This window comes from Aptenodytes forsteri, unplaced genomic scaffold (assembly GCF_000699145.1).
Source record: "Aptenodytes forsteri isolate BGI_AS27 unplaced genomic scaffold, ASM69914v1 Scaffold257, whole genome shotgun sequence".
Taxonomy (NCBI): domain Eukaryota; kingdom Metazoa; phylum Chordata; class Aves; order Sphenisciformes; family Spheniscidae; genus Aptenodytes; species Aptenodytes forsteri.
The window spans coordinates 5,566,147-5,583,416 of NW_008795194.1; the positions used below are offsets into that span (position 1 = coordinate 5,566,147).

The 17,270-nt window shown below is 39.8% G+C and overlaps 1 protein-coding gene across 2 annotated transcripts in view; it reads right to left on the reverse strand.

Annotated features, from left to right (window-relative positions):
* Positions 1–3,380: 3,380 nt before the first annotated feature.
* NRP1 (neuropilin 1) overlaps positions 3,381–17,270 on the reverse strand; it is a 115,810-nt gene continuing 101,920 nt past the window's right edge. For both annotated transcript variants that reach the window (XM_009278629.1, XM_009278627.1), the window contains exons 13-17: positions 14,363–14,500; positions 10,688–10,962; positions 10,092–10,185; positions 8,430–8,489; positions 3,381–7,168 (exon numbers count right to left, since the gene is read on the reverse strand). In XM_009278629.1, coding sequence (XP_009276904.1) covers positions 6,879–7,168; positions 8,430–8,489; positions 10,092–10,185; positions 10,688–10,962; positions 14,363–14,500 — 857 coding nt within the window. In that variant the 3' untranslated portion in view covers positions 3,381–6,878. The remainder of the gene's footprint in view (positions 7,169–8,429; positions 8,490–10,091; positions 10,186–10,687; positions 10,963–14,362; positions 14,501–17,270) is intronic.

Sequence of the window (17,270 nt, forward strand, 5' to 3'; positions counted from 1 at the left end):
GCATGGGAAGCTGAAAAGTCCTTGACTGGTGTAAGCACTGCTTAGCAACAACTAAAACATCGGTGTGTTATCAACACTATTCTCATCCTAAATCCAAAACACAGCACTATACCAGCTACTAGGAAGAAAATTAACTCTATCCCAGCCAAAACCAGGACATATATTAACAGTAGGAAATCATAAAAAACAGTAGTTCAGCCCAGGCAATTTACTTCTGAAACAAATGGCATAAAACAACATGTTACAGAGGAAAGGAAATAAAGGTGCTCAAGATGAAAATAATGCACGAAGAATGCCAATCTTATAGTCCTGAGATGCTGCCTGAGATGCTGGATGGGTCTTCAAAGACACATCCACACCTGTTGCCTCTTTGAGTGTAGAAATCCACCACTTAGGTTCAGCTGACAGATGGGTTGGTACCCCCACTCCCTTCTTCCATGCCTGAGGATGTACAAGTGCGTGACAGCTGCCAGAGACATTTCTGTGATGCAGACATTTTTTTGAGAATTGTGAGGTATTTTTGTGAGGGAAAAATGAAGGAACTGAACATTGGAGTTTTCTGACAATTCCCTTTGCAGCTCATGTCACCTGAAATACTTGTTTCCTCAGGCAAGCCCTTCATCCTCCAGCCTCTCATCGTTAAATCCCTCAGTCTTTGTCATGGCAACAGCTGACAAACCCTGCCAAACCTCCTCCCTACCTTCTCCCCTTGAGAGCACCGCCTGACCTCTCTGTCTGGTACCAATAGTGCACCAGTAAAACTGTAATTCCTTTTGCAGTCGGACCTACCTCACCCATTATGGAAACACAACTGTCTGTAATAAAACACAGTGCATGGTGCACAGTGATGCTGTACAATGACAGGGACATGAATCAAATGTCTGAGAGATGAATAAAAACAATGTAAATTTAAATAGGAGAATATGAGTATTGAAGGTGGAATTAAGTTTGGACATGATAAGACTCCATCCATCTGTGAAAAACGCCAGAAGATTTTTTAATGAGATTTTCAGTTATAAACATTGAGACACCATCAGTCCTCAGGTGATAAGATTAGAATTTGATTGTGTGTAGCTATGAGAATAGAAGTGTATATAGAGAACTGACCTACTGTAGAAGAGCAATTAGGGTCTACAGGGGGACTAATCGGCAAATAAAACAGCTATACAAAGTATCCCATGGCAAAAAAAATTAGATACACGCTGTTATAATTTAACAAACACTTGTAGATAAAATTGTGGTTATGGGTGACTTCAGGCATAAAATAGTATAAAAGAAGAAATTAAAGCTCTAACAAATTAATGTTGCTTGAACCAATATGCTGTTAGGCATAATGCATTGCAAAGGACAGGACAATTAAGGAATGGGAAGGGAATTACTTCTGGGGTCTAACATCCAGATGCCATGATCTGAAAATCAAAACCAACTTTGACATTTGACTTTGGGAAAGCGGGTTAGGAGAATTGACTTAGAAATGGACTAATTGTACATAAGAAAAGACTTATGAGGATCAATTTTAGAGCTATACTGGTATGCACCTGTTAAGTCCTCATATACCTCATAAAAGGTAGTTTACAAGGACTGAGGAGCCTTCATCTCCACTGGGACTGGCATCTTTGGTCCAGCAGGCAGGTTTGTACAGGTGGGCACTGCTGTCGTTTCCATGATGCCAGTGGGCCTTATCCAACCATACGTCAGCTGTGCTGCCCCTGCCTCTCCCGTACGTCTGCCTTTTGCTGTGTAATTGTATTTTACGTCCTGCCAAAAGGCAAGGAAATGGGACTGTGCTCAGCACTGTGGCTATGTGGCTGCTGGCTCAGGGCTGGTACATTTGATTGGTGAATAATAATAGGGTTTGCTTGTCTCTACGTGCCAAAGACCCTTTTTACAGACCGTGACCCTAATATTTGAGCCTCAGAGTTATGCACTCCTGGCACGGGTTGTCTGTAGCTGACCCATCTGTTATTTCCATCTGCTCTTCTTTTTCTTTCAAGTTTACAAGTTATGTTCTGAGATGTAATTCAGATCCCATTGCACCATTCTTGTCTTTCCTTTATGCAGCCTATTTAGTGTGGAAAACTGTAGGTTTAGTGCTAAGTAGTTGTTAGATTCTAGGCTAATTAATTTCCCCTAAATGAAAGAAAGAGAATTTTCTTAACTTAAAATACTTGTCTCTCTTTTCTGAGCTTCATCCTCAATGGATTCACTTTATAGATTTCCTTTTTTCACTAATTAATTCCATTGCCATTTATTTTCCCTCAAAGTGCCCCGTGGCGGGTTATCACAGAAACAAACAAAGCGCAATGAAGTACATTTCTAAGGAATTTGGATTTAGTGATTATATGGACAACAACCTTCACAACTGTCTTTTGAGAGCAATCCCTATTCTGACCACAAAGCCAAGTTTTCCTCAGGCGCATTGCTATAGTTCCATCTCATATTTTAAACAGGTACCCACAACACCGCTCTCTTGAGGAGGAAAGATTTTATACTTTCTCTTCAAGTGTAACAATCATCAAATATGCGGTAATAAGTACAATATTTTTCCCAGGAGTAGTAAAGTAGCTGAAGTAAAACGTTTGTTCATGAGCACTCAACCTAGTGACATACTGACAGTATGTGCATTGTTCGTATGTGCAACATAAAGAAAGGATTTGACAAACTTTAATGTGCAGACTGCTCAGTATTAAAAAGAAACAAATAGGTAAGTATTGCATAAAACAGGAAATGTACAATCTAAAGCTTCTGGTCTGGAAGCAAATTTCTTGAAGGTCTCCCTACGCATGATCATATGTTCCACAGATGAGTTCAGTACCCAGCTGAATGCTGAATCAGGCCCGATGGGTTGCTTTTGCAGCATTTGTTCCCATCAGCAACTCCGTTCCGCATTGGGAAATTTGGCCATGGCTGGGTAAGTCCTGATGACTTCAGTGGAAATCTGCAAGGAGCTCATCAGTACAAACCTTACCACTGGAGCAGAGACTTAGTGGAGCAACTTGTCAAAAATGGACATTACTCCCTGGTAAAACTCACCCCTGCTAAAAGCAAGCCATAAGGGGCGCGTATGACTTACGTAGGGTGTGCGGCTTGGGCTTCCCACGTCAGCAAGGTGAATTACAACCTGCCAGCAGCGGTGGCAGATTTGTCCTCTTAAATCCCTGCCGTTTGGCTAAAAGTTAGGCATGTAGTGGGAGTGTCTTCCAGCAGGGAGAGAGAATTGGGCAGGCAGAGGGTGAATCCTTCCATCCTAAACCATGAACGGTCCCACCAAGGTGTCTGTTTGTTGGAGTTGCCTACCAACAAATGTAACCATGATTAAAACAATGTGCTTGTTGCAAGATGCTAAATAAAACCAGCCATTTAATAAAACCAATCCATTTTAGTATAATAAAATACATCAGGTATGGGATATTTTATGAAAATGTTTAATTCAACTGTTTCTTTGGAATGTAGTAGTCATAGTTTGGAAATTTAAGTTACAGTTCAGTTCTATGTGATTTTTTTTTATGCTACTCAGTGTCTGAGAGTACAAATGTCATTTAAAGTTAAGGCTTCGCTGTTCATTTTGAAACAACAATTTACAAGTGTCGTATTGTCATAGAAAATAAAAATTTCTGTAAAAAAAATTTGCACAAAGTTTTATGATGGTACAAAACATGAAGCAATAATATACCAGTAAAATGAAATCATTTTACTACAGAAGATTTTTTTAGTTTTTCAATAAAGAAAAAAATATGTTATTTTACACTTTAAAAATTATGAAACAATCTAAAACAATATAAACTGAACATTTTGTAACACTGCCTTTACAAATTAATAACTTTATAAACATATATTTTTTTTAAATATATTTATCAGTGCAAGATACTTTTCAATGTAAAGTTGCAGTATCATTTTTCCTTTATTGAAGGGCAACTTTCATTCTATTACCTTCAGAGAAATCAAATCTTCAGTGCTAGATCCTCATTATCATAGTAAGGTCTGAAGACCACAAAGGAGATATATTTCTTTTTATGTTCACTGTTCTCAGTATGTTAAAAGAAGAAAAAAACCACCAACCACCAGCTTTACTGTTCAAAGAGATCAAGACCAAGAGCTGGACCAGAATCTATTGAAATCCATGGGAATATTTCAAAAGGTTTTGGACTTGGGCTCCCCAATGGGATTTTCTCTTCAAGGCAATATACGCATGTAACTCTCAGTCAGGTTAGTGGACTAAAAGTTTTTCAGCTAAGGAGAACAGACCCTAACACCTGAATCACAAGGTGGTAGTGTGCTGAAAATAGTTGTGAAAAATCCATTTTTTCTTTGGGTTAATTAACTAGCTGCTGCGATACTATTATGGTCAAATTACACTTGGATACAAATGAAAATTCTGCCTCTGCCAAAGTGAGTTTGACGCTTGGGACGTTTCATGGACTAACTTTTATGCCTAACTTTCAGGCCTTAGGTGCTCTGTCTTACCTTCTGGAGGACCCAGGATCTACAGCCTGGGGAGGTAACTCTTCCAACTTAGGCATCTAAATGGGTGTTTGAATATTCACTATAGTTTCTGCCTTTAGGACTCATTTGAAGTAGCAACTGTCCAATGTTTTTTCTATCAGGTCTTCCTTTAAAATATTTTCAGTTTCCAGACTCATATTTTTACCTCCAGTCTCCCTCCCTTTTCTTCAATTTCTAGGTTACTGGTGGATTTTCTACAGGTTTTTCTGTTTTATGCTTCGTATTGGTGAAATGATATGCTTCAAAACATTTAATTGATAAATAGGGGTGGATTCTGTTGATCTAGTAATTCAAGGCTGAATTAGTCCTTCTTTAGTTCTAATCCTGGACAGGATACTTCATTGTTCTACTACAAAAGCAATTTTTGAAAAGACAGAAAGTCACAATCACTTCCCTAACTCTGCTCAGGGAATTCAGTGAGGAAAAAAGTGAGTTCAGCACTTTGCAGGATGTTCCTTTCCCCATGTTTGCATTGGTTTTACCTGCTGGTTGGTAGATACCCAGGGGAAGGTTAAAGCTGCCTTATTCCACTGCCTCCCCAGTTATGGCTGTGCTGTGTGCGGGTCACCGCAGAAAACCCAGGGGCTCCCCTCGCACCTGCAGGAGGGGAATGATCCCTCTGGTCCCTCGCCTCCTCCTACGGACCCCTGAGGGCAACAAAATGTTGTTTCTTTTTACCCTGTTGAACCAGCTGCATAGGCTGTTGAATATTATTTGTTCAATAGTATTTGTCCTAAAATATTAAAAAATTGCCACATAATTGTCAAACACATTTTTCTGACAGCTTACAGTACTCAGCTCACTGAATCTGTCACTATCTGTGCTTCTGGTCAAACAGAAACCTCCTGGTATGAAATGCCAATTGGATATAACAGGATGGTAAGAACATGCCCTACATGCACTGTGGGATTTTATTCTGCCCTCAGTACCCATGCGTAAGCCCAATTAGCATTGATTAGCATGAAAATACACGTTTACTGAGAGAACAGAACACTGGGTTCAGGTAGGGACAGGAGGAGGAAAGTTTCTCATTTTAAAGGCAATCTTTTCAGTAAGTGAATCATTTTCCCTAGTGTAATTAACAGGGAAGCTGTTCAGGGTAAAAGACATGTTTCATGACTTCAGGAAAAAAGATACTGTCACTTTATGCTGTTAAGAAGAAACCCAAAGTTCGACTTTGGAGGGTAAAGTTAAGAATTTTCCCTTATTTTTTAACACAAACTCTAATAAAATCCTTTGCCATTACCAGCAAGTTAAAGCTGCAGTTTTCTTTCCTTGGCAATGGCAAATGCTTATGAAATCTACTCAGAAAGAGAGAGAGGAAGAGAAGAGAAAGGGAGAGAGATTTTACATTTGAAAATACATTCTATATGAAAGAACAATAAAAGGGGATATTGCAGCTTTATACAAAAGGGTCAAGAGACATGGAGTTGAAATACAGAAAGCAGAACAATCGAGCCAGGTTGTCAAATCTGATTAGCCCTTGCCTTGCTGAGGCTACTTTCTTACACTAAAATATACTTTTCTTTTAGTCAGTGAGCCATCAGAATATGATTAAAGACAAGGGCATAACTGCAGAGAAGCAGAGCTGTAGTTAATGTTAACACAATGAGAAGCAGTACAAACAAAAAGGCACTTGAGAGGACATACACTAGCCAGTGCCAAGGACTTTTTTGTTTAGTTTTTAGGCAGTACACTCGGTTACCAGTTGTGTCTGATGATGGCACATACTCTTTTATGGAGTTCACAAGCACAAAATTTAGTACAACACTGAAAAACATCAATAAATTTTGACTGTATTGCTTCGTAAACAGAGCTGACACACTATATCGGTACTGATGCAGCAGTACTTTCAAAAACATCCTAACCCTTCTTTGCCTATGCACAACACGAGCAATTATACACAAATACAGGTGCGGGAGTCCACTAAATTGCTGTTACTCCAATATTTTCTGGGCACTGAGCTACAGACAGCATGTCCATCCAAAGGACCCCACTGAATACATTTTGTGACAGCATCTTGGATTTTGCACAGTAAAACCAAAATTATCCATTAACGGAAAACAAAAGAGAGGGAGAGAAAGAAAGACAAAATGAACTATAAGTCAATCATACTTGGTCTCAACACCAGCATTTGATTATTTCAAATAAAACCAACAGAAAAAGCAGACTGTACATGATTCAGATTGTTAACACAGATTGTTGTCCATGTTTATCGGTTACACACTCATTGAAGCTCCTGAGAAAAGCTTGGCTCAGTGTCATCAATGCACTTTTCAGCCTGTACAGTAAAAGAAGATCAACAGTTCCCCAGCACGACCGAGCTATGTCCTTCCATCCCGATTCTCTGAAACTTCTCCAGTCGCTTTATACCTTCATGCTTCCGAGTATGAATTCTGTGTGTTTAGTTTATCTTTTTTCAGTTTTACACCATCGACCAGTTCAAAATTGTAATTCTCCAGTGCAGACAAGTTCCTCTCTGACATCCCATTGTGCCAACAGGCACAGTACAGGACAACTCCACAGATGGCTCCTAAAAGCACCCCGAGTGCACTCATGGCTATGATGGTAATAAGGATTGGGTCTAGGGTCTTCAGGACGTTGCCTGGTTTCCTGGAGATGTTATCATCGTAGTCCTCGCCTGTATGGTATGGAGGTGTAAACCCTGAAATGGAGTAAAGAATTGCAGAATTTTTAGACCTGATTCTAGGTAGAACTTTGTTTGATGAGTTGGAAATTTGGAGAAAGGACAACAAGTTTCTGACATAAATTGCTACATGATTTGAAAACCTAGCTTCTTGGAGGTAGTCATAAACAGCTGAAAAGTATAACGCAGCCCAAATAGTTGTTGGTTTTTTTCATACTGTTCTCCAATCCCTGAATCTGCTGCATGTTAGTAGGGGTCTGATTCTGCCTTGGATTAAGTGGGAGTCTTGGGAATGAATAACCAGACCTTTTGATTATATTTTGCCAGCTTGCAGTATTTAGCTCAAAAATGTTAATTAAATCTTGTTCAGCTCAGTGTGAATGTTTATAGCCTTAGACATTGTTTGGGAATCTCCAGCCGTTTTGTGTCCATCTCCACTTCACTGACTTCAGGATTGGACCTTGAAACGTAAATAGTGACAGAAGTGACACAGAAGAGCACTCTGCCCTCTTGTGTAAAATATTCACTGGGTACCATAACGTTTTCCCTCAACCCTTTCAGTTTATGAAAGAGATCCAATAAGCTTGCAAACCCTGCTAGTTGTTGCAGGAAAAGCCAAAAAGTCTTTTTGGACAAACCCTGCTTTCACTGAAATCAATGATAGCAATCCCGTTGACTGTAACAGAAAAAACTTAAGCTCGTTGCCTGAAAAATGCAAGCATATTTCATTATTGGGACAATATGACAATTATGATCCATTTAATGATCCATTTACAGCTATCATCATTGAAAATGATAATGCTTCGGTAGACTGGTCATAAAATGACATTTTCAGCCAGGTCTGAAGAAACAATTAGCCTAGAAGAGTTTTGAGCCCAAGTACCTAGACACTGCATGAGTCATAAATTGTAAGATATATAATGATAGCTGTTTCTTCAGCTGTGGACAAGTCTTCTAGATAACAAAATAATAAGGAGCTACAGTGTGCATGCATATATAAGTATACAATATAACAAATTATGTATATAAAGTTTGAAAGGTTTGAGGCAGGTATAAATGATACAAAGTCCATAAGATTATATGGCATAGAAGAATAAAACTATTAAATCCTTCAAATAAATGTAAGCCCTTCTTAGCATCTGACCTAGATAAATCAAAAACCTTGATACAATATGCAGTTAGAAAACTAATCTATAAATAAATAAATAGAATACACAAATTCACATGAAAATACACTTTAAAATTAATTCCCTTTTAATAATAACAACACAATTTTTACCTGTTTGATTACTTTCTGGGTCTTCTTCTTCATCTATTTCATTCTCCACATCAGTTGATTCTAATGAAGCAAAGAGAATTGACATTGATTATTAGGGTTACAAACACTGATTGACTATCATGCTGACAATAATGGTATAGCAGATTTTCCTGTGTCAGAGCATCATTATGTTAGCTTGACAGAACTGTTCATTATGATGGGCTCTGAAAATTAATGGAGAAAAAAAGAAAGATTTAAAAACCCTTCTCTGCCCAGTCTTGGCACAGTTTTAGTTATCAGCAGGGGTTTTCCATGTCTGGGAAAGAGAAATCGGTGTGATGAATTAGCATCATTCATTGTATTTACAATTTTGGAGCCCAATTCCATAACACTTCATCAGTGTAGGCATAGTTAATCACAAGAATGGTTTCACTGACTGCAGCGAGACCACTTGTGTTTGGGCTTCAGACTAAGCTTTTGGCTTTAGCTCCCACAGGCCAAAATCTTTGCTCAGCATTTGGTTTGAACAACTGAAACATGTGGAGGTAGGAAAGAAGTTACTTTCCTCTCTCATTTGGAGTCAGGGAAATACCATCACTGTGGTCCCAGCACCATTCTTGGCACTGAGGACACTGCAGGAGGACCAAGCAGTGCGTCCTGCCTCTTTCCTGGTAACTGCCACTCTGGTGGCATATGATGAACCCCAGGAGAAGGACTGTGTGATAAAAAGAGATTGTACCATTTTCTCATCCTGCAGTGAAATTACCACGTAGCTGAAGTCTCACGTTACCCTCAAAAGGCTATTAGCTACAAAAGGGAAGGAACACCCTCTATTATTGCTCTCAGTTGTGTTGCCAACTTGCATGGCATAAGTTTATATTTCTAATGCTGAGGGTTCTCAGTTCTATTCCCTCTTCTAGATAAAAGTCATTGCTTCATTTCCATCATGAAGGACAGGGTTCAGTTGCTTGTGTTTATCTGGGGTTGCTACTGCCAAATTACGTGCAGTATGCAATGCACGTATGATCAGCAGTGACTGGAATAACTCAAGACTGGCCAGAAATAAAAGGACTCAAATAGCATCTCAGGAATAGCCTGGCTCAGATGTGGAAAAGGCCATGTTCTAACATTACTTCATGTCCCACGTGTCTGGGAGCTGGTGACTACAGCAAACAAGTCACAGCAAACTCAGAATTACAGAACAGCAGAGGATAGACCAGGGGCCATTTCACCCTATCCTGTAAGGGTTTGATATGGTGCTTTAAAAAACGCTAGGGTAGAATTAAAGTAGGCTTGGTGGTAAGTGATCTAAAAAGAGTGAAGAAATAAAACTGGATTTTGAGCATTAGTTAAAACAGGGAAGAGCATTAGGAAAAGCAGAGAAATTTAAAGAGGACAGCAATATGAAATATAGGGAGAGATGTGAGGATGTGAACATGCTGCGACCCATGTCAGTAGGATGCCAGTTCTGATCCAAAAGACTGCAGTTGCTGTGGTACTGAGGTGATACCAGTGGCACTTACTATGAATAAAGCTATAGGCTAGATCAGGATATTTTCAGTGCAAAACTTCCTGTAGAGTCAATAATTGTCTATCCCTTTCTCACAGAAAAAAACAGCTATCAAACCAAAATAAATAATGTTTTGGATGAGATTTCTATATGTTCTTGCTATTCATACTTACTTCGGCAATCCTCTTGTGCTACGTGGTTGTCAATTTTAATATCATCCACAGCAATTCCTCCAGTTCCTTTTCCAATTTCTCCCTCAATAACCACCTGGCAAAATAGGATAATGTTCACATTGTTTTCCTGTTAACACACAATTGCAGCATTCAGGATATCTTAATTAGTTGTTAACACATATCTTCACTTGTCATGATGCCACATCTACATGTGCTTTGATTGTGGCCTGCCAATCTGCACTGCATGCCTTTATGAACTTATATATGCAAATGTGAATTTATAGAATGTCATAACTTCATTAAAGACTTTTACACCAACAGCAAAACTGTGGCAAGGATGCAGTTTTGTGACATGAGAAATGATTTCTAAACCATTTATTTGGCCTTCGATAACAAATTGCTTGTATTACTGTCAGCTGAGATACCATGAAATATGCCACTATTACTACTGTCACAGCAATAGCACCACATCTGGAGGTATAATACTGTGTACATAAATCCTTCAGTGACATTTTCTGCTATGGTGTATAAAACATGACCAGCAAGGTTTTACTGGCCTTGGCTCCGTTAGTTCAGCGAGGAGTGGCCAAGCTCACCTGATAGTGTTTCACAGACTTGTGAAGAAGAACGCGTCCTTCTTTCCAGCAGTTTGCCTGGTGCCCGCTCAGGGTCCACAGCACCTGATCGTATTCGTCTGGCTTTTGGTACCGCAGTTTGATCTTCAGGGTGCCGACATGTGCGCCGGACATGTGGTACCAGAAAGTCATGCAGTGGGCAGAGTTCTGCGAGTAAATCACGGGGCTCAGCAGTCGGGCGACTTTCCCTTTCTGGCTTTCGTCAGCTTGCGAGTAAATGAAATTGCCATCTCCTACTGTGACAGAAGGACTGTGTTAGGAATAGCCACCAGCTTTCATATTCTTTGTTTACCTAAGAAGCCCCAACCACCCCCCGATCATTTTGCCTTCTTTCCATTCTGATGGGTCAAACCTCACAACCAAGAGAGTCGGAGGGCGTTGGTTTGGGAGCTGTAGGAAAGCTGATGCGCTCTAAGGAGTGTTTATTTCTTCTGGCAGTCTCCTTTGCTGTTCATTGGGATGCTTTGTGCTGAGAATGAACTGTAACAAGATGTTCACTACATGGCACACACAAGGCATTTTCTTTTGCTCAGGGAAGGAGGCAAAAGCATGTTTGGTGTGACAGCATATGCTCCATTAGTCAGCGTGCACCTCCTGAAGAAAGCCAGCCCTAGTTCAGCAGGCTAGACGGAAATCCCTCAGGGCCTACTCTACACTAATTGTGCAAAGAGCTATTTTTAATCTCTGTTTAAAGTAATGTGTGCTCGAGAGGGCAAGATTAGAATGGGAAGAACACTGGAGGATAAACTAGCTTTGAACAGCCATGGTCAGAGATCGGGAACTGAGATCTAAACAGTGCTCCTAAATAGAGTCTGAGCGTTGTCACAAACAGTGCCAGAGTTATTCCCTTGATTTTAGCAATAATATATTGGGGTCTGTATATTGTGAGCTGCTTCCTGAAAGAGTAAGATTATGGCTTGTATTTTCTGAAGAGCATAATGGATTTATACTTGTTGAAATCTGAATACCTAATACCCTTAACTTGTAAAATTACTTGCTTAATCACACTGGGAGAGAAGCATGTGGGAGTGTGATTAGTTTGGTAACAGAAAATTGCTAAGTAAGATACCGACTACAGAGAAGTGCTTCTGATTTACACCAGCCAGGCATCCATTCCAGTCAGCTTTTGAACAGCTTCTTTGTGGAGAATTATGGTGGAAAAACATGAAGCTCATCCTGGTGTGTATAAGAATGGATTGCATGTGTAATGCACTCACACAAAAGCGTGGAGACAGCGTTTACTGGCATTGGTATAAAGTTATTTTGAAAGCAGGAAGGAGAAAAGTAATAATAAGAAATACTATTTCTCAAATGCTGAAATAAGTATATCTATCTCTGTTTATACCAATGTTTAAACAAAAGAAAAGTAAAAAGAGGCAAAATAAGATGTTTTGGAAGGGTGATGTTTTATCAGCATTGGTCTTTGCTTATACATGATATTCTTGAATTTCATTTGAAATAAGGTATAATTGAGACTTGCTGAATTGTAATGGTGTAGACCTGCACCAATGAAGAAGGGATAGATGAGCATTGCCACTTGGGGAAGTATAAGAAGGACAGGGTAGTAAAAGGTGAACCAGGAACAAAGAGGAGTGGGTTAAACCCAGCGGTTGGAAGGAGTGGGCCTAATAAATGGGAAAGGGAAATATTTCTTCTAACAGGAGACAAGGATGTTTTCTTTTATTTGGATTTTTCTGTGGGCAGTCAGAAGTATCCTGGCCAATATGCATGTGGAAGTATCTGGTCTTTGAAAGAACTTTATAAGGGAAGAGGATATTAAATTGCCAAAAAAATTTAGGCTTTTTTTTCCTTTTTTCTGTCTTACTGCAGTAACATCTTGTCCAGCTTCTTCAGCAGCAGTGCTTGTACCTATATGTTCTTTCCAGCTTTGCTTCTTTGCAGAGGGCAGCACAACATCTGCAAATCTCATCAAAGAATAGTGATAGGGAAATCCGAAGGGAGGAAAAAAGAAAAATAATCACAGCATTAGGATGGCTGTCTCAGTTGGAAGACCTAACTCTGGCCAGATTTAATCACAACATGTATAATTTGAAGTGACATACAGCATATCCTGCTGTCTTAAAGCAATTGCTATTGAAGATCACTTCTGTGGAGTTTCTTCAGCTTTATACAAGTGCAGCTGAGAGCAAGATATGCCTGGGAATTGCTCATTGCGGTTCTCCCAATATATAGGGGGCCTTGCTGTGTAGTGGTGACACTGAGGGGCTTGTTTGGGATGGTGGTGCCATTCAGACTGCTTGTGGTCTGCGTTCACACCCACCCCACTCATTCTGTACCTGCTGGCAGGCGAATGACAAACCTGGCAAGTGAAGGTGCCCTTAGAGTTGAAGGAAAATTTTGGAAAATATTGGAAGTTAGTGCAGTAAGGAGCAAAAGGGGCTGCCTGTAAGACTTACTGAAGCTACAGCTAATGGAACAAATAAGTCTTCTGCACTAGCAGGGCCCAGCGGAAACAACAAAATCTCATTTTGAAGAATATCATTTCTTCATCTCTTGATTGAAGACAGGTTCAGTCTCTCTATAATCCTTGGTGGCAAAGTGCAGATAGCTCTCATTTCCAGAATATTATTGCAGTGCTGGGTCAGGAACTCTGTCTTCATTGTCTTAATTAGAGCTTTACTTATGCATGCCTTTTAGATTTTGTCAGTCTCTGGCTAACATAGCTTTTAACCTCCTTTCAATGTCAGATCCTACTGAGCCATTTCACTTTACTCTACATCAATTTTTCCACCATTACAGCCTTCACTTCAGCTAACTGCATTTAGTTAATTTGATGCCATTTATTTGTACAATGCCATTTATAGTCAAAGTATTATAAGTTTTTTTTTCCCTGAAACTACTGTACTTGTCTTAAGATTCAATTGAAAGTGTCTCAGAATGTAAAAAGTCCAATTTTGTCTAATTTCCTTGTCATTCTCATTAGGCAAAGGGGTTGCAGAAGTGGGAAGAGGGATTCATCTCAACACATTTGATTAATCTGCACGTATGCAAGAGAGAACACTAAGGCGAGAGGCTGTGCAGGTCACACAGCACCCTCCCTTCACCACTAGCCAGCAGCATATTTATTGCCTAATTATGCAGAGCCATGAATTAGATACTACAAAACCAACCAATAAATTTCCCAGGGTGATATTTTTGGAAAAACTGTGTGTGAGCAAAGGGATGGCTATAATCTCCAACTCCTGCTGGAGAGGAGGAGGGCATGGGAAGTTTCACTTACAACATCTTTCTGTGGTGGGCAGCCCCTGTAATTACAAACAGGAACAATGTGAGGTTTGTTTATGACTGTATCACTTGCTAAGTGATATTTGCAGAATATTTGGTCATTCAGATTTTTTTCTACCCTAGATGGTGGTTATCCAAAGGCGACTCAGGAGAAGGGAATATCTTCAATTCCTGACAATAAATGATCTTTATTCCCCAACAGAAAGGATAATTATGGTCAGTTGTGACTACATGTAATGGGTTAGGTTGCCTAGAGAATCAGCTTTGAGACTTTACGTATTTTAGGCATAATTCATTCTCCTCTGGTTTTGGAAGGCATGTTGGTATTAAACATGCAAGAAGAACAACCTCTTCCCCTGTAAAATGGCTAAATCATGAACTCATGATTACCTGTGTGGTCTTGAATTGGCCCAGTTTTGCTGGTCAGGATTGCCCACTTTAAATCCACCTGGTTGTCGTGCTCCCAGTGGCACAACGTCTTTTGGGATCCCCATCCAAAGGCACAGTTGAAGTTGTATAGTGGCAGCTCTGCAGGGAAAGAGAGAAAAGGAGAGACAAAATGTGATTATTAATTGCATAATTCAGATTTTGTACTTCAAAACCAAATGCATGCATTTGACCATTAACAGAGCCGTTCCTACTTGAAACTGAGAATCTGTAGCAAGAGCAGCCCTGCTGGGAAACAGATTAAGAACGACTATTTCTAGTAAATGATGTGGTTGCTTCTTGTCTCTTTATGACTCATATTTTGGGATTTTTTTGTGGTTAGATTAATTTTTCTGATTTGCCCATATTAGCTTGTGACTGTACTGTAAGAAAGCTCTGGCTTACTTATCAGATATATTTGCTGGTTGATAATATCTATTTGTACCATAACTGTGCAACGTTTTGCAATAACTCACAATAAGATTTGGACAAAAATAAGAAAGGGCAGAAACACTAATGGAATGTCCTTGGCACAAAAGGATTTCTGGTGAAATGTATAGTACGTGGCTTCAGTAAGGAACTTATTTCAGCATCTTCCAGACAGTTAAGTAGGCCCACAAGATGGCAGCATTGAAATGGACAAATTGAGCCGGAAAAGGGACAAATGTGGCTGATTGCCAGATGAACTCAAAATAAGCTTCAAAACAAGCTCCACGTAAAACAAGGGAAGTCTGGTATTATGGTCAGGATGAGATCATATCTTGTTTTCAGCTTCTCCTCAATTCTGCCCAGAGGTTTAATACATAGTAGCTTATTTTCTTCAATAGAACTTGGAATTTGAATGGAAAGATTATACAAAGATAGCATATAAATCCCTTGCATTTCTTATTTTCAGAAGCAGTTTGAAACCTTTTGGGCTTTTGGTTCCTACCCCATTGCTATGAACCTTTATCTCACCTTGAGCAATGACAGCTCCCAGTAGAGCAATACCCTTCCCACAGCAATGTGACCAAATCCTGAAGTCTTTTCTCAGGCATGACTCATGCCTTATTAAAGGAATAACTTAGGTTTACTTTAATGAGATGCTTTGTGCAAGTATGAACTAAGAACAAAAGACTCTGTGCTCCCATCAATATCAGCTCTGGGGGAAGAATTGTGTTCTTTTGCTTTCTTGCCCATTATAAAAAAAAAAAAGCCAGGAAAGATAATGCAGCCCCTAGAATGTGTTTTGTTTATTGTGGGAAAATATGGAGAAATATGGAAGTGTGTTGGGACCTGTGGCTGGCTAGGCCTTTGAGGTGGAGCTCTTCCAGTCTGAAGAGGCAACGACCTCCTCCACGTAGTGAGCTGCCCAGGGAAGACTGGAAAGGCTTTTGAACTCACAACCCAGATTTTTAATGGAAAGTAAACTAGAATAATCATTTTATCAACACAGAGAAAGCCTCAGGTGAGTAGGTTAAGACAGAATGGATATAAAAAGGGTTCATCTATCATTCTCTCCTTGCCTGCTGTGTCCTTGTTTGGCGGGTCCTTGCTCCCAGACACAGTTTTAACTCAATTCACTGGATTCCTGCATTGCAGCCACTGTGCCCTCTCCCCTCTGGCCCCTAGAAAATTTCTTTCTGTCAGCAGAGAGGTCTGAGCATACGGCAGCTCCTGCCCCTCTCCTCTGCCTGTCAGTACCTCGGCTGTGCTGCGGCATCTCTCCGCACTGATTCTTCACTCCTTCCTTTCATCTGCCCCATCCTGCCTGCCTCCCTGCTCCCTCCTGCTGGCCTCCAGAGCGGTCTACTCCACATTGTCACGAATATGGCATCCTAGCTGGGAACAAATGAATTAAACAGATAATGTCTGGCACAGGAATTCAATGTGGAGAAAACATGTTTCCTGGAGGACCCTAGGCCTTTCTAGGAAAGGGGCAGATCATGGTGAATAATCTCTCTTTGGGCTCAAAATGTTGAAGAAGCAGAACTCAGCCTGTGCGCACATGAGTGCGGAAAGGCAATCCATTATGTTTCTTTCTTCAGTATATGATTTTTTTTTTTTTTCTAGACAATGGGGCCATGATCAAAGACTTCTTGCCCAAAAGGGGACATCTGAAAATCAAGGGGAGTTTTTAAAGAAACAGAGTGACATTGAAATGAATTAAAGTGTTTTAAGTTCGTGAAAAATAGCCTTTCATTGTCAAGGAGGCCTAGGGAGAGCTATATTGCATGGCTTTGACATCAGAGCCATGAAACAGAACTTTAGAAAATGTAAAACAAAATTAATCTTATTAATCCCGAAGGATTATATCATGCAAAGCTAGTGATAGCCTGTGTGGTATTCAAACCACAAGAAAGGAGAACAGTGGTAGATAGATCACATCAATCTGAAGATATCACACAGCATAAATGAGCACATAGCACAAAGAGATTGAAAGGACTGCTATTATTCAACTCTGAATAAAAATAAATAGTAGAAGACACAGGAGAAGTATGTAAATGGGTGAAGAATCCAGAGAAGGAAGATTATTCTGTTTTCTCCATTTCATAGCCTGAGAACTGTGAGATATCTGGTGAAGTTCAATGTGGATCAAAGGAAAAGAATTCTCATATGATGTGAGCGATACTTGCTTCCCTTGAATGCTGCTAAGGCTGAACACAATTCAAAGAGAACTGGACACTGAAATGGGTAAGGAAAATATCCAGAATTTAATCGTTAGTTCTGAAGTGCAGGGAGTGACAAAAGCCTTTTGCCTCATGGTCTGAAGCCAGCTCTGAACATTGGGATTAGAAGGAGAGTTTCAAAGCAGAGCTAAATTTCACAGCACCATCTAATAAAGAATTTCTTATGCTTTCATTTGAAATATATAGTCCAGGAAATTGGCAAA